The 16334-nt window shown below is 39.5% G+C and overlaps 1 protein-coding gene across 3 annotated transcripts in view; it reads right to left on the reverse strand.

Annotated features, from left to right (window-relative positions):
* The window catches only part of KIAA0586 (KIAA0586 ortholog), a 68162-nt gene that overhangs the window by 20871 nt on the left and 30957 nt on the right, over positions 1-16334 (reverse strand). For 2 of the 3 annotated variants that reach the window (XM_017738922.1, XM_017738920.1), the window contains exons 25-30: positions 15797-16038; positions 15256-15332; positions 13474-13608; positions 11694-11874; positions 8310-8449; positions 4694-4781 (exon numbers count right to left, since the gene is read on the reverse strand). In XM_017738922.1, the coding sequence (XP_017594411.1) occupies positions 4694-4781; positions 8310-8449; positions 11694-11874; positions 13474-13608; positions 15256-15332; positions 15797-16038 (863 nt within the window). The remainder of the gene's footprint in view (positions 1-4693; positions 4782-8309; positions 8450-11693; positions 11875-13473; positions 13609-15255; positions 15333-15796; positions 16039-16334) is intronic. The other variant, XM_017738921.1, reaches the window with a different exon arrangement.

Raw genomic sequence — 16334 nt, forward strand, 5'->3', positions numbered from 1 at the left:
ACTGTTCTCTTCAAGTATAAACTGTGTTGTCTTGTTTTTGTAATTTCTCCATCTGACTACCTGGATTTCAATTCATCTAGATCCCTCAAAAAATCAAATTACATTCTAGGAGTCTGAAAAGCAAACCAGAGTTGTGCTTCACCCGCTTGCAGTTCCTATTCTTCACACCTTTACGACAAATAAGCGAGGGGAAGAAATGACAGCTCTATGAGACCAGAGGATCATTTCCCAGGAAGTGATCTTTTGGGAATGGGTACAAAGGTGTGCACGGTCCCATGAAACCCACAGCAGTTCCTGGTGTTTGGTTCCTCATGACTCAAGCCTGAAGCAGCAGCAGAACACACCCACAGCAGGACATCACCATCCACAGTGATAAATTCACACAAGACTTTGCCTTAAGCTATGAAAAGTCCAACTTCTCATTTAACATTTTGTCTGAAAAATAACTGAAGTAACTCAGTGGGAAAAGAAGCAGCCACAGATATAAATGACACTTGTTAATAGAGAAATAATATTTACAAAAGCCAAGAAACTGAAAGCTCCTGTTCCAAAGGTAAAACAGCTAAATATCAACTTACAGGAATTCAAACCAGAAGCTCTTAAGTGTGGCTACTGAGGATTTTATGTGGGATATTATGCAAAATGCACACGTATTACTCACATGCATGTTTTCCACTGCATGGGCTATCATGTAACTGCTTGGACATGTGCAGAATAAACAAAACCTCCTTGAGAACTGGCATTCTAAACCACTTGGAGCACCTGAAAGCTAATGACTAGTGTAGAAAAGACAGAGCTTCTGTGGGAAATGCAGCTTTGCATTTCCTGACTTGCCCAAATGTAAAATACATTAACTGAGTGATGTCAGTGAGCTACCTGATAGCACAGTGAGGTAACTGGATAGGAAAACCAGAGGAAAAATAGACCAGAAACATCCCTGGAAAGAGTTCAAGACCAGGCTGGATGGGGCTTGGAGCAACCTGGTCTAGTTGAAGGTGTTGCTGCCCGTGGCAGGGGGTGGAACTAAATGACATTTGAGGTCCCTTCCAACCTAAACCATTCTGTGAGTCTGTGACAAGAATTCTGAAGAAGCACTGAAAAAAACTTACATAAAACACCTGCCTGAAAAATGCCTTAATTACAGCTAAGTGATTTCATTACTCCAATTTCCAAGATCTTCTCTCAGAAATGAGGCAAATTCAAGGAGCAATACAGGCTGCACAAACTGTTTCTGCCTCTCAGGTTGTGGTGGTTCACTCTACAGTGTGGAAGAAGAGCTCTGTTTTGCTTCACTAGCTGCTATTTCCAGGGTGGTATGGAGAGTCTTTAGAAAAAGCCTTCAGAGAAATTCAGGCCAAAAAAAGAAACAGCAGGATATTAAGGGAAAAGTAAACTTCCAGTAGAATAGTCATGGAGTTTGACCAAAACAGTTCCAGTTCTAAGAAAAAAAGAAAGACCTTTAGCCTTATCCTAATCTTCTTCCTTCCTTGAAGCATCTGTTATAGATTTTCCTCACGTCACAATAGTTTTAAGAAAAAATAACCCAAAACCTAACTCAGAGCAACTCCTGGCTGAAGAAGAAAGACAAAGAAGTATTCAGTTATAGCCATATTTTCAGTATTACAGCTTTCAATACAGCCTAATGTCAATGTTAACAAAGAAGCAGCCCATTTTCAATACTGAACAAGGACTATGGAATTTTTGTTTTTATACAGATTGTTTTAAGGGCTTCTTGTCTTCTTATTCATTTATTGCACAGATCATCTCCTCCCACAAGCAGTTGTGCAATCTCTCTGTGGCAGCAAAGCCAATTGCTTAGTGTCCCAATATTCCTTTCCCACATATTTACACTGCCTGAATATAATTCACTAGCTGGAGATAAAAAGGAATTACTATCATCAAATCATTCTCTCCAGGTCCCACTTTGAGAGTCTATGCTGTAGGAAGATAATTAAGTGAAGATACATCTACCTCTGAGCTGCTCATATTAAAGTTTAAAAATGCTCTGCACTCAAGCATTGCCACCTGTTCTTTCATTTTAATTTTGAAAATTCTGAATCCCTTTAATGTAAGCCTGAAAATGTTTAAATTCTGGAAATATGAGCATTCACCAACCACAACAATTACTATCATATTAAATTCATGAAGATATATGAAAGAACGGTACAAAGATTAAAGGGTATTATAAAGCCAAAAATATATATGCATGTATATTATGTACTACAACTATACATTTTCAAACCACTGTCTCCACTGTGTCTAGAGAAGGCACACATTTCAATTAATAATACACCCAGGCTTGATTTTCAGTTGTAACTTTCAGGAGACTTTACCCTTTCAGGCATGATATTGTAGCAGTCCTGAACTTCCAACTTTCATTAGAAGCCATCAATCAACTTTCTTTCAGTAAAAACACATGTTCACTGCAGACCACAGAAATTTTTAAACAACAAAAGAAAGCTCTAATGTATATATATGTTTATGGCCATTGAAAGATGAATCAAATCCTGTCATGTACTTATCAATTAAATAAAAATGGCTTTTTTACATCTGACTCGAAGTCCAAAACAATTTTTCTTTTCTCCCAACACTGTGAATTCACACTTCATCTAGGGCTTTGAATTTCCTAAACTCTTAATACCAATCCAACCACTTACCCTTTAAACTCTGAAAAACTACCTAAATGCTCCAAAATACTTCTCCATTTCCAGGCAAGCATTCCTTGTCCCTTGCTATCCCAGCAAAGGCAACCATCTGACATAAAGCTTTTATAAACAAGGTGCTTTGAACTCACAGTAACAGATGTGCTTAATTTTAAAATGTTGTATTTACTTAAACCCACTTATACTTATCATGTTGCAAGCTTTCCTTTTTCTTATTAATTTTTACCCTCAACTTTTGGCCTGATTAAGGTCTCTGTGGTGAAGCTTAGAGAGAGAAGACATCCTGGTTAAAACTGACAGACAGTTGTTTCCATTTGCAAATCCTTGAGATTTTTATTGGCTTATTAAATATGTATACTTTGAATGAGATTTCAATTATCCTGGTATATAAATCATACTTTTTTTTTGTTTCTCTCAAAGAAAACTGACTACTGCCATCTCCTGGTCACACGTTTTCAGCTGACAGACACAGCTGGACCATGCCCAAATTCCCTGGGTTACAGTAGAGATAAATGCAGAGGTAAAAATAGGTAAACAGAGACCTGCACTAAGTTATGCCACTTCAGCTCTGGAAACTTTTCCACTAATTATCCACTATAATTTTTACATTATTCATAACTTTCTTCATATGCAAACCATGGTTTTGAAATTAGGTTCCAAGTCCCACGACCAATAACATTGGCCTGGGGCTTTTCTTACCACTTTTAAATATTTGAAGCAAAATAATTCCCTCAGAATTCGATGAGATGTTCTTAAAAAATTAAATGGAAGAAGTTCAAAGAATTATTTTTAAAAGGGCTTGAAGGAAGAATTTCTCTGTGCTAGGGTGGAGCAATTATAATTGCATATACTGTTGACAGGCAGGTTTTTAGATTCTTGTTCTTAGAATGTTAAGATTAAAACTGCTCCACATCTCACTGTAGCACCTCCACAAACTTATCTGCTAAAACAACTACCCATGGCAGTCATGTGCACAGTTCATGCTATTCCAACACTGACTTGAACTACAATAAACAGAAGATATTTTCTCCCTCTCTTTCATCATCCTGAACACCTTTACACACACTGTTAAGAAACCTCCAAAAATAGCACAGATAATACTTAGTGTCCTTCACAACAGAAAATCAGTATCTGTTACACACCAGTTTGAAGCCCATCCCAAACCAGATCATTTTAACATTGAAAATATCTTTTTTTCTCCACATTTGCATAATCTTAACTTCATATTATCTTTCAGTTCTCCTGTAGCACTCCTGTGTTTTCTCAAGCATACAAGCCACTCCCTTTATCACAACATTATGAACATCTCATTTGCTGAGCAGCACTCTATAAAGCAATTAAGATTCAGTTGACTACAGAAAATGCACATTGTAATGCTCTTGGCAAATACAAATTTAAATAAATACTTAATTGCCAAGATTCTGATGACCTACATACAGATTCATTCAGAGAATCATAGAATGGTTTGGGTTGGAAGGGACCTTAAAGATCATCCAGTTCCAACCCCTGCCATGGACAGGGACACCTTCTCCTATCCCAGGTTGCTCCAAGCCCTGTACAACCTGGCCTTGAACAATTCCAGGGATGGGGAGCCACAGCTTCTGTGGGCAACCTGGGCCTCAGCACCCTCACAGGGAAGAATTCCTTCCCAGTATCCCATCTAACCCTGCCCTCTGTCAGTGTGAAGCCATTGCCCATTGTCCTGCCATTCCATGCCCTTGTTCAAAGTCCCTCTCCAGCTCTCTTGGAGCCCATTTAGGCACTTGAAGGGGCTCTAAGGTCTCCCTGGAGCTGTCTCTTCTCCAGGCTGAATTTCCAATCCTTTCAGTGTACTCCAACAATATTGTAACTATGTACACATACAGCCAGAACTTTGTACACATGTATACACTATGTACATATAAATGTCTGGAAATGCTGTAGTAATGAAAACCAAATTTTAAAAAATCAGCACTATTATGTCAGTATTCAACAATACTTAGAAGTGATGTGCTTAATTGAGGGAACTCTGCATATTGACATTGATTTACCTTCTTGTTGCATCTCTTCAGATTTCCTTCTCACAAAGATAACTCGGGGTCTCACAGTCTCAACGTGTGCAGCTCCTTGGCTTTCCTCCTATATATCATACATTAAAATCACATTACAAATCTCACTTTTGATGAAAAAGCACAGCAAGATTACATTCAGCTTCAAGAAACATCCAAAGAAGTTTTTAAAGATTCATTGAATGTGCACTTGTTCTCTTTACATTTGACTTCAAGAGAATTCAGCTCTGAATTAACCTATTACAGCTATTCCCTCTAGACAAACATCCTGGGAGCAGTAGGCATGGATGGAAAAGTCCCATTTAGACCTGAAGACACAGGAGACTTTCAGTTTTTACTCAAAGCATGTACTGGAAAGAACATAAAATTTCTCTGGCTTTCTTCAATACCCAGAATGTTTCCCTAGGTACTACGCTCCTGACTAACAAGAGAAAGATGAAAGAGAAAAGAAATATAAAAATTTCAGCACACAGGTTGGAAAACGCAGGCTAAGTCTAAAATTTATTTCCTTGGCCATGTTTTTAGAACTGGTTGCTCCAAGCATCATCCAGCCTGGTCTTGGACACTTCCAGGGATGGGGCAGCCACAGCAGCTCTGGGCAACCTGTGCCAGGGCCTCCCCACCCTCACAGGGAAGAATTCCTTCCTAATCTCTAATCTAACCCTGCCCTCTGTCAGTTTAAAACCACTGCCATTATGTGCCTGTCTAGAAGACTTAAGCTTTCTCTTAAGACAGACAAATTTAAAGCAGACAAGATGAGAAAGAGTTGAGATTATTTTCTGAGAGCATGAAGGTCTCATGGAAACGTGACTGAAGGACACCAACATTACACTAAGTGTCAGCAGAATAACAGTTCTCATGGGTCTATTTGAAGTGTGGTTTTGGGGTTTTTTTTTGTTTTATATTGGACTTAAAATAGAGAAAATCAAAACTCAGTTTAAACTGAACGGAGCTGCAAATAGAAGTTGAGAGATAACACAGATTCATAACCTATAATTATGCATTCCTGAAGGTTAGAAAGCTAAAATGAAAGCTAATGAGAATACCAAAGTGACAATCCCACTTGAAAAATGTGGATTGTATAAAAACATCCATACTTATAAAAGAATATTATGAAAATATTTTGCAACCAAGTGATTTTCTAAGATTTTAACAATGCATTTGGGACTTCAAATGATTTAGATTTACCATCTCTGGAATGTGTAGCCACGCAAATATGACTTCAATGTTCCTGTCCCTCCCATGATCAAAATTATTTATTTAGAATAGGAAGAGCCCAGCTTCCTCCTAGTCATTCTCTTGCTTCTTAGAGCCAAGACCATGGGGGCAAAATGGCCACAAATAACAGTCAATTCCTGTATTGTTGCACAAGAATGGACAGGAGGGGTCAAAGTAAAGACACATTTAGTCTGGCTTTCTGTCTAACAGTGGCTAAAAGCATATATAAATCTCCAAGAAAAAAAATCTAATGCCAGAAATGGAGGAGCAGCCAAGGAATTTGGGGAGATAAGAGAATTCCTGTATGACTTAAGCCATTTGTTTTGGACTGAGTGACCACACAGACTTCACTCTTCATGACTAAAAGGCATTTGTTTGTGTCCTGTGTGAAAACTCCGTGCTCTTTCTGCTGGTGAAAACCCGACCTACACACCAGTGCCAGGAGGGAAACAAGCCTGGCAGCTCCACATCACTGCCACAACCTCCGTGACATGAGGATCCTGTTCACACAGGCTGCAGAAACCACCCAGGCTTTGCCATCACCTCCCAAGCCCAAGGCCCAGCAGGACACCATCTGAAATCCTGCATTTTCTCAGGTCTCTCAGCAAACTTTGCTCCTAAATAGATTTGTCTTCTGGCTTTGTCTGTGGGTGATACAGTTTCATTTCAATGAAGGCAAACACTGTCCAGAGATGAAGAACAAGATGTGAGTCAGTGACTAACTTGTGAGGAAATCCTTCAAGAAGTTTGAAGTGATTATTGCCTTAATGAATGAATCACCCTGAAAGCCTGAGTACCTCTTGCTCTCTTTCTGTTACCAGAAAATCTGTTTCCTGCAGGCAGGTGACAAGGCAGATCCAAGGGCAGAGCTGCATACAGATGCCATCCTTAATTAAACCAGGGGAAAGGTTCATCCTTGTCACAAGGCAGACAAATGCTGTCACAACAAGCTTGCAAATCACCTGGTACAGGGATTATTTATTCATTTCAGAGAAGGATGTAGAGATCTAGTAGAGGATCTTATGGAATATGGCTTAACCACAGTAAACATCTCTCCTGGATGGGGCAATCACTTACAAGTATGATCACCTCATAGAAAAGATAAAAAGTTATCCTGTGAGAAAGTGATTTAGAGTCTTCCATCAGGAATAACCACACTCAGGAAAAACCAAACCCAACAAAACCACACAAAGTTCTGGGGTTTGGTTGCATGGTTTGAAGGGAAGGGCGAGTTCTACATGCCAGCAGGCAAAAAAAAAAAGCCACACTAAGGGTTCAGATGTGAGAAAAACTTTCTAAAGATAAGATAATGTATAACTACCTACAGATAAAGGGTAAGATAATTTATAACTATCTGTATATTTTTTGTGAAAGACACCCGTGTCACCCCCTCTGTCCCTATTACTTTTGGCTAGAATCCACTTTTGCCTGTGCACAGTCATTCAAAGGAAGTTTGTTCTGGTGAGCTCAAAGTGAAAGATGTGTAACATATAAAATCTTCTTTGAAGATGCAACACATCACTTCAGGTGGCAAATTTAAGAACTGCTCGGATACCAATGGCACAATACACATCAAAGCTCAAAAACATAAACCCAAAGACAGGTTAATACAAGATACAAGGTTATTTTTAATACAGAACAGGGAAGGACAGAATTTATCCATGAACACAGCAACCATGGTAAGTATATAATACTTTCAAACACACTGTGAAGCCTCACGTATTTGACAGCAGTCTGCCACCTCATTTTTAGCTTTTGCCACTTGTTATTTGAATTTATCTCTAGTTAGCAAATAAACCATCATTGCTAGGTAACAGCACATACTAATAAAGTAGCAAAAATTTACCTGTCTAGGTTTGAATCAGAGATCGACAGGATGTTCCCTCTACCTTTAAGTGTTCTGAGGTTCATCATCCTTACTGCCTTTCCAACCCTGCCCCTATTAGGACAAATGAAGCTCCTGAAATGCTGAGTCAGTAGGTTACAACTCTGAGGCCAAATCTCTGTTGGCACTTCCTCAATCATATATCCATGATGTATGTTATCCTGCATTTGAAAGACTGTGCCCCTAAAACATGGGAATGCCCCAATGAATTATGTATAGGACTGGATCCTGTGAGACCAGTGAAGCTGTGAGGAAGTGCAGGAAAGATAAAAAAGAAGGTCTGAGTTTTATAGACTGGATATTATCAGGATTTGTCACAGGAAACACAATCACCTTTATTGCACACATGTACCTTGACTCCAGCTCCTCAGCTGAATGTGTCACTTTAAATGCACCAATTCTGTCATGTCAGGCACGATAGTGAAACAGGAAAATTTGTTTTCCCAGGTTTCAGTTTGCTCTTTCTGACTAGGCACAAAAATCCTTCCAACTCACCTGGGACAGATCCTCTGGGAGTGGTCTCACTCTGCAGCCTGGCTGGGCTGCTGGCAGAGCAGGATCTGAACCTGGCTGTGACTCCAGTTCAGCCAAAAGCATCGGACTAGGACTTGTATCTGCATCTCCAAGAATTTCTGCTGGGAGAAAAAAATTCCTTCATGAGATGGAGCCATAATCTCCTGGTCAACTCATGTGGCAGAATGTGCAGCCTTTCAAACTTCCCACAGTGGGACATGCAGTGTTAAAGAGAATGATTTCCTCCTTACAGGGCTCATTGTATATCCCTTAAATTGCTCTTGTGGGGATAAAAATGAAATAAGGAATACATGTCTGTGGAAATTGAAAAAATAAATCAGCTTTATCATCTGTAGATTTCTAATGTGGCAGCATCTGAGAAAGCTTCAGAGCTGTACATTCATATGCTTAATGAGGTTTATCACACTTACTGGAAAGAAATTGGAAAAGCTTCTTCACTAAAATGTTTCACTCCTGTATGAACTAAAAGAAACCTGTATATAGTCTATTTTAAAGGGATAATTTGCTCTCTAATTCAACATTTATCATGGTTTTGCAGCCTGTAAGTGTGTAAAACATCTTTATGAAAAATTTACTGACAGCTCATGAACTAACTTTAGCCTTCTGCTATCATACAGAGCCAAAGAATGATTTTTAAGCCTAATTAACTATAATCATTGCTTAATTAACTGTAATTATTGTTCACTTTAAGACTGCATGTGCCACATTTCATTTGCATGTTGGTTTTCGTATCCCTGACTTTAAGCATTGGAAACAAGGATTTATAAATGACTGATCATCAAGATGCTGTTACGTACAAACACCTGCTGTGTCCTACAAATGGACATTGTGTTTCCATAATACAAATAAAAACTGGTCACAAAACTGAAAACAACCCACAGACACACAGTCCCCAGAATTCTTACAGATATCTCTGTGAGTGACTCATTCTGAAAGAGGAACTGAGTATCCACTGCAAGGTTTCATGTGCAGAGATGCACACCCTGAAATATGTGAACTCTGACACCCACTGGTGCAGCTACTATTTAGTATCAGCCCTAAAAATAATTATCAAATAAAATGTCGGACCTGCATTGTAGCTGTTGTAGCTACCAGGAAATAGCTGACTTGCACTAGAGGCTGAAGGACAGGCAATCTCACATTCCAGGGGAGAGAGAAAAAAGGTTTGGACGGAAAGTGGAAACAATCACAGATTATTCCTTCCACCCTCCTCCCTCCAAAACCAGATTGTTTCTATTCAGTGTTGACTTCACTAACAAAAGGATTTAGAAACAAGGATTTCTGTTCCTCCTTGATATAAAAACAACTCTTGTCTTGAAAGCAGATCCAAGCTTTTATACAATGTTGTTTCCTTAGCAATGCAATGATTTACTGTGCTGTGTTCAGAGGTGGGGAGGGAGGGAAGCTAAATTAAAAATCATCAGAATGCAACAGAGCTCAGTCTGGGATTATAAAGATCATGTAAAAGCACAGGGCATCCCCCTATGGTAGTTAGTCCAGGGCACTTGTCTCCTCTCAAAAACATGCTGCAATAAAAACAACATTTCAAGATTTAGAGAGATGAGCTTAAAAATCAGTAGAGAAACACACTGCTAGTGGATTATCATCACATGCAGGAGCTGGTGTGAAAAATGTTAAGATATTTACAGGACAGTCAAAGGGCATCCTGTATTAAATTAAATAAATTAAAAATTTGTTTTTAAAGATGCAAGGAAATGCAACCCTCTTATGCCAGACACAGCTATGGACCATCTGGGTAAGGAGGATGTAAGGACAGACAGACAGAGACAGGCTCTCCCATTAACAGGCATCTTCCAACTCCATGGTCCTGAGCACCGTTAGAGACCAACAGAACCATGGAAATCCCAGAATCCCAGAATGGTTTGAGTTGGAAGGGACCTTAAACCTCATCCTGTTCCACCCCCTGCCACAGCCAGGTTGCTCCAAGCCCTGTACAACCTGGCCTGGAACACTGCCAGGGATGGGGCAGCCACAGTCTGTGGGCAAGGGCCTCACCACCCTCACACGGAAGAATTTCTTCATCACAACTAATCTAAATCTCTCCTCTCTTAGTTAAAACCATTCCCCTTTGTCCTGCACTGTGATCTGCAGATGATCTGATCACTGATTTATTGCTACATCACAGTATCCTTAGTGCTGACTGTCCTCTACCAACACAGAATCAAACAAGCGACTTGGAGAAATCTCTTATCTCGGGGAGCCTCATGAACCAATCTCCAAACAATATCCAACGAATTACTTTAAAGCAAAAGTTTGACAATATATAAAGTACCAGAACATATTTTCAAGGCTGACACTGGTGTAGCTGTCCAAAATGTTAGGTCACAGCTGGTTTAAAAGTTCAAATGTTAATCACTTCAAAACCAAGCAAATATTCTTATTTCTCCAAGATTGTTTTTACCACGTGTTAATAAACACATTCAATTTCAATCCACTTCCTACTGGTCAAGGGTTAATAATGTGAGATAAGCTTCTCTTGTCAAATTCATAAATGTGAAAATTAAAAGGACAGAAAACCAGCTGTTTGATTACTTTAATTTACACAACTTTTGATGAATCAGTGCAACCACGTTTGTGTTGCAACAGCTTAGCAATTATTTCAGTTTAGTTTAAACATATTTAAAACTACAGTCAAAATAAAGAGCAGTTACATTAAACGAGTATAGAAGGATATTTTCAGATAACAACAGAGGAACTGGGATAAAAAATAAGGGAGAGGAAGAATGGACCACTGGTTTCAGCACTACTTTCAGCTGAGAAGAAGCAGATTTCCCTGCTTTACCACAGCAACTTATCCCTGCTTTGTACAAGATGTGTGTGGCTCAGCTATCCATCTGGAAAAAAATTATTTCCATATCATTAGAGGAATATATGAAGCTAAAATATATTGCCATTTATGAGCCACTACAGTATCACCACGATGGAGTGATAAAAGCAAAGAGGAGTGCTGTGCAAGGGGACAGAGAGAAGTAGCTTGAACTGCTGGTGTTAACACCTGTCCAGTGGAAACTGCCTCCATCTGTTTCTCAGAACTGAATTTGACTTAAAAGAATAAAACACACACTTTACAAGGGAACTTTTGTATAGGCAAGTGGGTATTTGCCATGATTTTTATTCCAATTGTAGAAAATTGCTAAGAAGAGTGAAGACAAGGTTTGAATTAAATCCAGTTCTCAGAACAGGAACACTAATAATTTCATTGTAGGAATTGCTTGTAAATTTGGGATTTTGAACATATGGTCTGCAATTATTTCAGATTTTGTTATGGAAAATCCTCAAAATCCACATAAATGTCACAGAGAAGAAATAAGAATCTAATTGTACCTCCAATTTGGGCAACCTGCCCTGGAGATACAGAACGGAGCCTGTGGTGTGGTCTGTTCCCAGAGCTCTGAGCAGCTGGATGGTCCATAAAAATGGAAGGTCCCATCAGGATTCTCTCTTGCACTCTGGTCAGCCTTGGTCTCTGACCTTCACTGAACTCCCCAACACTGCCATCAGAATCCTGCAGAGAACACCAAAATCACAGCACATATAAAAACCCAGTGTAAATCTTCCAAACCCAGGCATTGTTTCCTAATTACATTAACCCTGAAAGCATTTATAAACTTAAGTTTATTCTATTCACAATGGATAAAACAAACAAGCCCTGGAGGTATCATCTGGGTTTGAAATTAAGATCTTCATCTATCAGTACTGGACAGAAAAGAAACACTTGGAGCCAAACATCATTTATTTTGTTAGTGGTATCTCAACGTAATCAGAACCTAAGTTATATTTTTAGCACATGAAGCCTTTGATGTTATAGATTTGGCCATTGTTGACTGCCTGACCTTGAAACATTGGCAGCATCTAAAAGCTATTGACTCTGCACTGCATGTCAGATAAAAGCTTCAATTTTCAAGTAGGTTTGGCAGGCACTAAAAATAGGAATGGTTCCCTGGATCCTGACTTTCAAAGCTGCAGGTTAAACCCAGCTTGCTTCCACGTAGGAAAACAGGTGGAATACACACACAGTATCACTCTAAGGCAAAACAAGGAACATCCAGGAGAGTATTGATTCTCCTCTAAAGGAGAAGGGACACCTGCACACACCTTGCCAGAACCTGGAGGGAGTTTCATGAGTGCCTTGTGTGGACAGACTGAGTGGTCCGTGACAATGGGAAAGGGAAAAAGCAAGTTAGAGCTGCATTTGTAATTGACAGTGCTGATGAGAAAATGTCACTGCAATTACAGGCAGACTTGGGAGTTAACACTGTAGAAAGCTTTTCACCAAGTCCAGCCACTGGAGCTTGTTAGCAAAATAAAGAAAGACAAAGGAACAGCCAAGGAGGTGAGTCAAGTTAGTAATTATTCAGACTAAACTGACCAAGACAGAAGGAAGAAACTGCATATGCATCAGTAGCATCACAAAAAAAGCAAGATCTGCTGTAAGTAAAGGTGTTCAAGAACCACACTGCAGTATTCAGAGTTCATTTCCTTCAAACATTCCTCCAGCTATGTCAGCTACAATGAACACCCAGTCCAAACTGCTATTTTCCAACATAGAAATAACTCAGATGTGTGACAAAAAAATTGTGATGCAGATAATTACATTTCTCTGTGAGTCTGTTTTTCTTCTGCCAACTGAATAGGAATTTTTGAGGTTTTGTTCCAAGATCAGTATCAACAGCATGTGCAAAGTACATGTAAACACTTGCTGAGTTGCTCTTCATAGCTCCCTAAAACACTCCTGTGGCTGTTAAATGCAGTGCATTTGTACTGTTAAACATTCCACCTGTATTGCTGAAGTGACAGAAAATTCCCTGGTACTCCCAAGTGACAGGACAAACCTGGGACATGGGGACAGTCACACACACACCTGGAAAACGAGGTACACAGGATGTACAGTTTGTTTATAACAACACTGAGACTTCAGTTTTTTTAAGGAGTTTTACACAAGAACAAAGCCAACTGAAGTGGGATCACTTCCAGCAAGGAATGAAGTGCATGAAGCTGTTCTACAGCCAACAGGAAGGATAAGCTTGGGATATTTTATCTACTTTTGAGTAGGAAAGAATCACTTCAAAACTACTGTACTGGAAAGCAAAGGACTGTAGGTTACCTCCAAGTGGTCTATTCCTTCTTGTACAAAAACAGGTGCTTGATTTAATTTGGCTAAAAGAGTCAGGACAGGATCCCTTTGACAGCCTTTATCCAGTCTCCTCACCACCTGCCCTTCACTTGGAGGATCATAATCCTAGAACAAAGAAACAAAACAAAAAAAATCCACATAATACATGATCCAAAACTGGTTTTTGGTAGGAATTGGAATCATTCTTACTTTAGTTCACAACTAAGCTTTTTTTAACAGTAAGTTTCCACATGGAAAAATTATGTCATGAAAATTCAAGCATTTAAAAATAAGCAAACAGATGACACACTTTTTCCTTTTACCACAGACATGCACAGTCTTTATTTGATACAAAAGACTGCAATACTTAATGAGGAACAAGGTCCTTTAGGCCTCCAAAGATCAGAGATGCAGATAAATCCTCACAAATCCTCATTGCTAGCAACTATCTGGCTGCAGAGCTGCTCTCACCAGCAAGGAATTACCTCCTCAACCAAACAGCCTAGTTTGAGGATGGAGAAATACTGGAAGGAGCTACAATCCAGCTGACAAAGAGAGGGAAGAACATCTCAGCAGGCAAATGTTCTTCTGATGAAGAGAACTTTAATTTAGGTTCATCTGATAGCAGAGTTTTAAGCCCTGAGTTTAAGAGAGGAAGTGTCCAGACAGAGGAAGCACCCAAAGATCTTCCAGTTCAGAGCACAGTCTCACAGCTGTGGTGGTTGTTCTGGGGGGGGAGTTCTGTGCAGAGCCAGGAGCTGGACTTGATCATTCTTGTGGGTCCCTTCCAACTCAGGATGTTTTCTGATTCTATGACTTGAATGAAATCATGGATATTAGATGGGAAGCTATGGACAGGTGAGGTGTGCCCATGAATGTGCAGAAATGTGTAGGAAGGACAGGCCAGAAGAAGAGGACTCCTGCTCCAGAACATTAAACTTGCCTTGTGGAGCTTGGAAGGAACCTCTGGAGGTTGTCTAGCCCAACCCAGCTGCTCAAGGCAGCCCTTCTTTCAGTGTCTGGCCATTCCACAGTAAAAACATCTTTTATGTTTAAACCAAATTTCCTGAATTTCCATTTGTCCACTCCCTCTTGTCTTTCACTGGCTCTGTCTTCCTTCCTTCTTTCCACCACATATTTATACATTGGTAAGATCCCCCCCAGAGCCTTCTCTTCTCCGTATCCTCTCCTATAATTTATGTCACAGCCACATCTTACCAAGTGGCTTTACACAAAGTCAGAGAAAGAAAGTCCAGGTCTTTGAGGAATACCAAAAGAGAAAGGGAATGGAGAATGCCTTGACTTGGGAGGCTTCCAGAACCACGAACTGACTACAGCAGGCACTGGATAAGAAACTGTACTGATGTTTTAAGCAGCTTTAACTAACTCCAGCCTCAGCTAACCTACTTTAATAATTTAATCACACAAGCAATTAAAAGATGGCTCAAAGCTGCAACATCTCTGAGCATACCAATGTTCTATTCTAAGATGCCTTAAAACTAGAAACAATAAAGAAATGTAAGTGCCTAATAGCTATCTCTCACCTACAGAAGTACATAAATCATCCAACTTTTAAAAAATATAAATTAGTTTGTATAATGTGGTCTCTTTTCCTTTGGTGTTCTGAAAATCTAACACTCTTTGTGAGTGTGCAGTTTAAAAGTATGAATTTAAAAAGTTAGTGAGTGAAAATGTTTAAAGCACATCCAGTTCTGCAGGATGCCCAAGGTGGAATCCACATTATCCCTGCTTTTTTATGAAACAGTTCCTTACCATTTCATTGGCATCTCGGAGAGTACTGGATAAGCTCTCAGTGAGGTTTGGAAGAGACAATCCTCCTTCTGCTAAAGCTGAAAAATATTTTATGTTACAACTATTAAAAAACACGCAAAGTTACATGACAGAAAAGTCAAGCCACATTCTCTAATAAGTGCAACACTGTGCTTTTAGTAAATTTGGAAATTCCTACTGCTGGATGTCTATTATAAAGACATATTTTCATATTTCTTTTCATATTTCTTACACTTTGCTTTCAATAACAACTTAGTACCACATGGTACTTCAGCAAGACAAGTCCCAATTATTTTCCAAGTTGATCTCATGACAAAAGAGCAGATTGAATCTTTTCTCTCTAATAAACAGCAGCGTTTTGTTCAGCAACAGGAAAAAGAACAACAAGCTCTTGTCAATCTTTACGAACTGGAAGTTAATGCTTGCAGTTTTATCAGAAAATGTATGAAATGTAATTTAAGAGACTGGAAGGGTTTATAAGAATAAAAAATTAATTCCAAGTCTAATTTCCACAGTTGGTTACCTCCTGCAGGCAGTGGCTGTCCACAGGTGAAGAGCACCTCCCCTTCTGAGAGGGGTCTGTCTGTAGTCTCAGTCTCTGTGGGGGTGAGGCTGCTCTCCTCCGTGGACACCCTGGAGCTGACCGTGGGCACAGGGGATGGGACCTGGAGATTGCAGGGCAGGGGCTCAGAGGGCCTCACTGGCAGCTGCTGAGATGGTAAAAACAAGGCCTCTGGTTCTTCATCATTGGCCACTGACATCTCCCTGCAAGGTCAGAACATCCACTGTGAATACACCAAGACACACTGAACTGTACAGAGCAACCTCTTAATTCAATACTGAAAAGAAATTAAATTTTGAAGTATTTTTTCAAATGCAAAAGCACAGCATTTTACAGCATAGTTCAAGAGTTAACACGGTTAAACAATGTTATTTGTGAATTTCTGGCTGTAACTAAAAATTACCATGTGTATTCCCAAGGAGGTAATCCCAAAAAGAAAATGCTGATACCACAATATTTCATTGTCACTGCATGTATTACTGGCAGGTGTAGAGGTACA

This window comes from Corvus brachyrhynchos, unplaced genomic scaffold (genome assembly GCF_000691975.1).
Source record: "Corvus brachyrhynchos isolate BGI_N302 unplaced genomic scaffold, ASM69197v1 scaffold245, whole genome shotgun sequence".
NCBI lineage: Eukaryota > Metazoa > Chordata > Aves > Passeriformes > Corvidae > Corvus > Corvus brachyrhynchos.